Below are 9403 nucleotides of genomic sequence, written 5' to 3'. Positions count from 1 at the left end.
TTATAACAACATTACCAATGGCTTCCCACCCAGTTTATACATGGAATCTAAAAACCTGGAAGTAACTTGGAATGGAATAATGAGATCACATCCACAGGAACTGGGCGCGGTTCATATACTAAAATACATATATGTATATATATATATATATATATATATGGAAGTGGGTTGAGAATTCGTACATAGGCCCTGTGTAGTTTACGTGATCTCAAAAACAGGAAGAGTTTATCCTGATTTTTTTAACACTTATTTCGAAAAAAAAAATCAATATGTTATCATTAATTTATTGTGTTCGTGTACACTGTAAAACAGATTTTAAACAATTTTAACCTCTGGTGTGTATGGATAGGAAATAAATAAAGAAAATAAATGACAAGCGTTTTCATAAGGAGATCCACAGATACAGACGATACTGAATATAGATGGTTTGGTTTGGTTTGGTTTATTTTGTTTAACGTCCTATTAACAGCTAAGGTCATTTAAGGACGGCCTCCCGTGCGTGCAACATGCATGCGTGTGGTGAGTGCGTATGTGTGTTTTGGGAGGCTGCGGTATGTTCGTGTTAAGTCTCCTTGTGATATGCCGGAACTTTTGCCGATTTATAGTGCTACCTCACTGAAGCATACTGCCGAAGACACCCAGCAGCACACCCCACCCGGTCACATTATACTGAAAACGGGCGAACCAGCCGTCCCACTCCAAATATGCTGAACGCTAAGCAGGAGTAGCAACTACCATTTTTAAAGACTCTGGTATGTCTCGGCCAGGGGACAGAACCCAAAGCCTTCCGCACAGGGGCGAACGCTCAACTAAAGGCCAAAGGTGAGGCATTGACAAGGGAGACATTAGGAAGAAGAAAGTTGTTCAGAAAGAAGAGAAAAGATAAGATCCCAAATTTAGTCGCCTCTTACGATCATGCAATGGGGGCAGCAGGTACAATTCTTACGCCCTACCTGCAGGGCAGCTGAATATACATACATGTAGATACTTAAGTATGTAAGTTGTACATTGATTTTGTATTTTTGGTGTTTACTTTTCCTGCACCATACCTCAAAACTACTCTGGGAAAATTGGTTTTGAATAGACGAGAAGAGATACATGTCTTTATCATAAAGAATGTCCTTCCTGATGGGCAATAGTTGATCGTTTATTTCAACAAGAACTGATTGAGAACAGCATAGCTCGTCTCGCAAATGTTTGTCAATAGAAAATTAAAATATATTAATTGGTATGGTTTCACAAATTGCATTAATAATATCTATATTATTTACTTGATCAGATTGTATATTGTGTATTAATGCAGTTTTCAAAATAATACCAATTTAGGTATGTAAATTATTTATTGACAAACATTTTGGAGACAAGCTATGCTACGGAAGCCGAATAGGACCAATGAAAATAATAAACTTAGTTGGTATCATTAAAAAATAAATAAAAAATCTCGTATATACGAGCATCTTTCTCGTATAGGAGAAATAAACTCGTATATACGAGAAAGAAACTCGTATATACGATATTTTTTTGTTTTTATTTTTTTAATGATACCAACTAAGTTTATTATTTTCATTGGTCCTATTCGGCTTCAGCATTACGCTGTTGTAAATTGAATAAATATATTAAATAATTGCTTTTGGACCTATTTCTTTTTCTTTCTTTTTTTTGTAAAAATTATCCTAATGAGAGTTGTCTCCCTTGAAAAATGTGGAAGCGTATAGTGTTAGAATTTTCATATTGTTTTTTTTTTCAGTTCAAGAAGGGATAGTGTAACTCCAGAGGGACTCTTTTACCAAATATCAGCACCCTAAAAAAATCTGTATTTCCCAAAAAATTATTTCAGTTTAACTCCTGCAAGGGAAAGATTAACCCCCATAGGGACCTTTATATCATGTATTACTATGCCTTTCAACACTTGCAACAAAAGCTTAACGCAAAAAAGAAGTCCAAAAATAAATATATATATATATTTAAAAAGAAAAAACCCATTATTTTTAGTTTTACTCCAGGAAGGGATAGTCTTACTCCAGAGGGGCTCTATTGCCAAACATCAGCACCCTAGTACAATCAATAAGTGATGAATTCATACCTTTCAACACTTGCACTAAAAACTAACGCAGAAAATTTCCTCAAAAAATAATCTTTTAGTTTAATTCCGACAGGGGATAGTTTAACCCACACAGGGACCATATTACCATAAATTACTATGCCTTTCAACACTTGCACCAAACACTTAATATTTAAAAAAAAAAACCATCGCCGACGCCGGAGTGACAACAAAAGCTCTCCCTCTTCTCCAAAGAGACGAGCTAAAAATAAAAGCTATTATTATGATATTTTTTTCATAAATGATATCTAAAGCAGAATTACAGAAGTATATACTACGGTTCAGATACACAATAACGTATATACTAAGAACAAAGAAGAAAACAAATGAAATATTATCAGTATATAATTTATTAATGAGTTGTGATATTTTTCACAATAAAAAACTGTCAATACTATTCGTTAGATATTTTATTTACAAGTTGACCAGAAACGTGTCACCGTTTTGCTGGCATGATTTTTGTTCAAAAATATTCTCTCTAGATAATTCAATAGCATATATATTATCTGAATTATATAACTTATTTTAACTTACTATCTAATTCCAGTATTGAACTATGGTAAACACTGTTCTCGGTAAATGGTGTCAGGTTCGACATGGAAGTTCCAGATGAGAATGAGTACGGATCTTCACGTCATTATCTACAAACGATATCTCATCCTGTCGCTAATGACCACAGTAAGGTCCGAAATCCTTGAATGTTGTTACTCGGAGATAATTAAACTGTTTATATTGTGTCCCGTTAATCAATAATAAAAACACAGTAATCAAAACATTACCGGCCACACGGGTCGTGAACCCTGCTACGTCACGGGTCAGAGGTGACACAGGTGAATCGGAGATGTCCGTTTCACGTTCTTCTCGCGCGGGTGAAATGAGTTCACTATGCCACCGGTAAACTCAGCGACAGAAAAAACAAAGTGTCAAAGAGATTTTACATATACAGACGAACGTTTTTGTTTATTTACATTTCTGATTTCCATCGACTTCAGATAACATCATTGGAATTCTTGTGAGTTTATAGTTTTTATACGAAATCTCCACACAGACAGTATGGGAAAGCGAAAGAGGTGTGATTTGATCGACGGAGAAACTATGAGCGATCTACCACCGTCAAAGTTGGCATTTAAAGGTTTGTTTTTATATTTTCAGTGATCACTGTTTGCATAATATTTATATATACACTTATCTTCTCTGTATGTAATTGTCCTGAGCAGTAATATAATACATTTTAATACGTAATGTTTATCGATCGATGATCGATGATCGCTGCAGATTTTGTTCATTTTTACACATGATTAAGATGTTTACAGTTTCATGCAGACATACTTTCGTATTTCGCTAGGTTTATGAGTATTTGTGACGTTCATTTGGTTTAATTTAACGATTTTACGCATATGTTTTAACAGTGAAAAGTGATGCTTTTATCTCCTAGTTGAAACTTATTTTATGCTAAAGTCGACCGACAGAGCATGTTCTAAACAACACCACATGACCGCTAGTTTAACTTTTTTCCCCAAATTTACTTTATTGGGTTTCTGCTGGCGAGTAATTTTAGAAAAAAAGAGTAAGTGGGATATAGTATGCTTTTACATGTTCAGTATTGTCTGTGTAGGAATTCCACTTGTCTTCTGCGGAAAGTTTTAGTTTGTACCCAAATTTTATTTCTTCTAAACAAAGACGTTTAATTGAATCTGAATCAATTTTATTGCATAGACATTACACAAAAGGATAAGGTCTCAAGTTATCTTAACTTATCGATGTCCTCTCCATAATACAAATACACACAAGCAAAATCTCTACTCCTATAACATAAGAGGTCCGCTGGTCGGCTCTTTTTCTATCGGATATGATTTTGCCGACTGCGACACGGCGCCTATCAAAAGTATCTCGCCGTGTAAAACCTCTAACATTGTTGGAGTAAACTTAGCTATGTCCTAATACTCAAAGGAGACAATACATTTTACATAATATTTAAACCAAATACGTGACACAGTACCTCAACTATATACTGTTTGCTACCGCCGAAAGAAAAAGAGCAGAACCTATTTCCATATAAACTGACGATGTCACTTTTATTCTTATTACAAAATTTATCCTTCTATCAATAATCTAAAACTCGTAACTGCCACAGGGACTTGACTTACCTAATAAAGTTCATATACATTATTTTATTTTGTGCGTATACACGGACCGTGGGCTAGGAAAGGCCAAGATCCTGTGATGACTATACCAGGTTTTGTGAAATTCAGAACGTAAAATTTGCAGTTCACAGACTTTTCTCCTCGCTTTATTTTCTCAAGATATATGTTCATATTACGTATCTGTTTTGTGTATTTTCACATTTTGATGCTTTAAGATTTGAATTTAAAGTAAATAAAACAAGCACTAAAATACAATTTAAGTACTCTTTTAAAACCATTTTGTCAAAGTTAAATAACTGAAAGATACATCGAAATTAGGTTAAAAGCAGATAAAAGTACAAATAATTTTATTAAACTCTATCTGTCTATTTTGGAGACATGTTCATGTACTCACACAGGTTTTGAAGTAAAGGAGAAATGAGATTTTCACTAATCAAGTAATTAAGCTAATCACCTTTTGAAGTACATGTATGTAGGTTTAATGGCTAGACAATGTAAAATTTCCGAAATAGCGCTAGCAAAAACAATGGATATTAACGGTATTGAAAGATAGAATAGAAAATCGAATTGCATATGAACGTCAAAATAAACTTTAATTCTCACGTCGTTGAAAACAAAGATTTCCCCCAAAATTGACGAAGTGGTAACTTCATGACTTTGCAAATGAATTAAGTTTGAAATAATGTCTATTTAGGATTATTCTGAAACTGCGCAATAATGCACGGTGTCTATAGAGACAATTTCTGGGTAAGCTTTAACAAATAATTGACCTTAACTTTTTAATATTTTACTAGGACATGTAGTGCTGTGTTTGTTAAATCAATGATATTCCCGGATACATGCCACAAACCACACAATTCAGTGGTTTTATTCGTGTAACGTAAGAATTACTTCCCTTGGTCTGTTCATTTGTTGGACAATACTTTTATAAATCATTTAATAACAACAACAAAATATCCTTGGAATTGATATTTAAATTAAATTCCCAACATTTTTTTTTCTGTCATGTGTAAATGCTAATTAGATATTTTACAAACACTTCTTCCAAGTTGAGTAATGTACTTATATTTGGATTATATCCGTGATAAATAAAAACTTTTCCATTAGTGAATGGAGTAATGAAGCTGTACATTTCGTTAGTTAACTATTTTCTGAAATGTAATAGAATAAGTCCTAACGGATATTTCTGATGCCACTCCGACTGGATTTAAGTGGAAATTAGAGCGAGTAAAAGATTATAAATGTCTCGACCACAGAACTTTATTAATTGAATAAAGTCGACTACGACTTACATTTTAACTTTCCGATATTTTTGTTTGAAAAGAAATTAATTCAACTATTTTCCAGAAATCTACGACGTTGAGGGGGTTTAGGCTACCCTGTCGTGGCCCCCTGTCGTGTGTCCCCCTGTCGTGGCCCCCTGTCGTGACCCCCTGTTAAACGAAAATGCAAGTAAAACTGGAAGAATCCACGTCTGCTAAGCATACTTGACAGTTTACCTCGGCTGGTTTCCCGAGGGACTTTGGTTAAACAGAACTGTCGAAGTCGGTGTTAAAACAGTCCGAGTCGGTACAGAATTCAGACTTTTATATAGGGACGAACAGTTTAATGACAAATCGGATCAAAGGTCAAGGCCACAAGCCCATCAAGTAAAGGGTCATGGTCAGATCTTGCATTTATTTTTGTCAAGCATTTATCTTGACACGAAAAAGCAAACTTGTTTATTGTGTAACTAAAAATCATCTGACCAATGATGAAGGTCATTGAGTCAAAGGTCAAGGTAACACTTTTTAAATGATAAACGCTTTGTAATAACATAATACAACAAACTTGATTGTAGACGAGGTAGCAGTCATATAACCAAGTCCCAGGTCTTCATGTCAATCAAAAACTGACAAAATGCTAAGGTCATCAGTTAAACGGTCAAGGTCAAATATATACTTATGAGCTGATGAACATTTTATTATAATAAAATAAAGCAATCAAAGCCGGAATTAAAGATGGAATAATTGAAGAAAAAAAATAATAATAAAAAATAAAAGATAAATATTGAAAAATAAGTAAATAAAAAGATAAAAATAAAATGTCAACATTAAACTTTTTGTGTCATCTTTGATAGCTTTCTCTCAAATCTAAGATGATTATGCGGCGACTGCTGGACGATAACGGGATATAACGGAGAACCATACATGTACAGTGTGTATTGGGATGGTGACTCTCTTTTGTTTAGGTTTTCTGTGTCCACGTCTACAGTCTAAATCCATGGCCTATTATTTACAGCCGTGCAAGTTTTGACAATGATAAATCAAAGTGCAATATTTCAATGAATCGCACACCGACGGAAAGAACATTTTTCTACTAACCTAAACAAAGGCACTTAGCACGAAATCCAAACCCATACATGAATAAAAGCCACACGAAGACCTTTTACTCAATCAATGCACCCATCGACAGCCTTCTACACCCAGTTCCAAGCACATTCAAAAGTTTTTTTGCGATATCCTAAGTATGTCTAAAGAACTCGGGGATATTAAGAACGGCGCCGCCATTTTTTGTTAAATGTACCTGATATTGTACTTCTACTGCATAATTTAACTTGTATCGCAGTTTGTAAATCTGCATTTCATCAGATGTTGATTTGTTCATACGTAAGTAATGTTTATATATATAAATCATAATTACAAGTGACGTTTTCTTTTGCAGAAGATCCGGTCCATGTTTCCAGCTCTGACCTCAATGCATTGGGTGATTCACTTCCGGCGTCTCTGCAACAGGTTGAGACTGACCTTAGAAAGGTCATGGATGATTTCGTCGAGGTCTACGAGAAGCTTGACACAGGCGATGATCCAACAAAGAAACCGAACTATTCATATACCGAACTGGTGTACCTAGCTGTTTTGAGATCGCCGAACTTCTGTCTGCCTATCACAGAGATTTACAAATATATTAAAAGCAGGTTCACGTTTTTCCGGGATTCACATAGAAGTCATTGGAAAAACGCCGTAAGACACAGCTTATCCAAGACAAAATGTTTTACAAAAATTGCCGTCGGGAAACGACATGGGATTCCGGGTTTGCCGAACCGATCGTCGTTTCTCTGGTGTATTCACCCTAACAGTATCGTGAGTTTCGCCAGGGGAGACTACCGACCGTCCGTGGACAAAGAAAGCGGCATGAACACCCTTAGGTGGGGTTATTATAAAGTCAATGCAGGACAATTCTGGAGTCAAGTGGCAGTATACTTGGAGAAGAAGTTCGACAGTTTCCGGACGATGGTTTCGGAGAGTAGCGACCCAAGGCAAATAGTAAAGGTGAGTAAATGACTGGAAAACAAACTTTAAATGGTGAATATTTTCACTTACAAAAACAAATCTGTAAATATATATTCTTAATTGATAATGTTGTAAATGTATACATTTGTATTTATAAAGAAATTATCGTGCAAATGACACATGAAACATTAAAATGTAAATGTATTAAGAAAAAAAACGTTTAAGTTAGTGTTTTGAGTGACGGGCTTAATATTCTTCTTGCGTACAGATTAATCTCGTTGATATTGATACATTTAAACCTTAGAAAAACAACGTTTTCTGTAATTTAGTTTCAGATTTGCTCTCTGCCAGAGGTTCCAACCCAATCTGACATGATCGAAACACCGGAAGTACTGGATCACGTGACTGTGAGCTCGGGCGACACTCTCCCAGACAGTTTCCAGGTACGATATGGAGCGGAGTCCGACTTCCTGTCCAAACTTGATATGGAAAAATCCATTGACACAGGGAATTCTTCAACGGACGACGATATTTCTCCGAAGTCGTCCACATTATCGACGTCTATCAGTGATAGCGGACATGAGACTCTAGAATCTAGCCCAGAAGACCTCAATGGTGACATGTTCTATTGGAGACAACAAAAACATAATCTGAATTCGTCCTATCTCTCATTTCTTCCGACCTATCAGAATTCAGGTCGGTTGACGCCAGAGTTACCTGATCTAGGACACGTGAGTCCATTTGAATTGTCCCCCTTGTCAAACCACGGTGCCTCACCACCGCCATCTTTGTTGACGTCCGCACAAAATCTCCTACGTATTTCTCCCGTTCCGATGACGTCACCATCTTATTCAGATTCATACACCTCGTACTACTCTCCGTATCAGTCGAGTCACATGATGTATCCTGCACCACACGAGCTTGCCTACCCGTATCCTGTAAACTACTATCCGATCCAAGGAAGTGATCCAATGATGTCTCTGACACCCGATTGGACCGGCAATTGAAGACTGTACCGGAAGTGAGACAATCGGATAAATATAGTGCTAATTTACGCTTACATAGTAAGTGTATTCATTGTACAGTTTGATTTGCTGAATATTTAGTGAACAATTGTAATTATGTATTTTACTGAACTGTCAGTAAATGTGGGGTCACGCAATTACCTCCCCTTTACTTGGAGAAGAAACCGATGTATAGACTGTATATAAAGACATATATTTATTAAGCATTGTTTTATCAGAATTGTGACATTTATTTTATATGAATAATTTAAATACTTATGACGTAGATGAGAGATCACGTGACATAAACTTGGTAATTTATTCTCTCCGTATTCGCTCATTTCATTTTTATCCCCTATCAAAAGTTCATTTTATGTTTATCTTCAATTTTATCAAAAAACAAGAGGTAAATTTTGAAATTGTATAAAGTCTTGTTTTTATGAATATGGAGATTATAAAATAAATCTATGATATTTGATAAGAGTATCGAGTTTTTTGTTATATTTGTATCCAACCGGACAAACTAGAGTCTCCACATGTACCGACCTCCACACCATTTTTCGTTCTGCTGTCTGAATGTTTTATTGCTAATAGTGAGACTCTTGGCACTAATTCCATTTAAAAACTACGGAGCTGATCTGAGCTATTTCGTCTTTTCGACTTTTCCCCCCGAAAAGACGAAAATTAAAAAAAAAAACTTTAATTTTCGTCGTTTCGGGGTGAAAAGACGAAAATTAACAAACCTTAAATTTCGTCTTTTCGGGCGAAAAGATATTTAATATTTAATGATAATTTCTGGTACAGGATAAAGTGCATCCTCTAAACCAGATTCAGTACATGGTAATTGTTATAATAATAATTTGTGAATGTAACGACACTACA

At 35.3% G+C, this 9403-nt stretch overlaps 1 protein-coding gene across 1 annotated transcript; it reads left to right on the top strand.

The window, feature by feature from the left end:
• Positions 1–2933: 2933 nt before the first annotated feature.
• LOC117316840 (forkhead box protein A1-A-like) lies at positions 2934–8998 on the top strand. Its single transcript, XM_033871620.1, has 3 exons — positions 2934–3233; positions 6949–7556; positions 7847–8998. The coding sequence occupies exons 1-3, from the start codon at positions 3155–3157 to the stop codon at positions 8522–8524; spliced, it is 1365 nt and encodes a 454-aa protein (XP_033727511.1). The 5' UTR covers positions 2934–3154; the 3' UTR covers positions 8525–8998.
• Positions 8999–9403: the final 405 nt, after the last annotated feature.

This window comes from Pecten maximus, chromosome 18 (assembly GCF_902652985.1).
Source record: "Pecten maximus chromosome 18, xPecMax1.1, whole genome shotgun sequence".
Lineage (NCBI taxonomy): Eukaryota > Metazoa > Mollusca > Bivalvia > Pectinida > Pectinidae > Pecten > Pecten maximus.
Note: the sequence above shows the minus strand (reverse complement) of the source record. Positions and strands in the feature narration are given on the sequence as shown.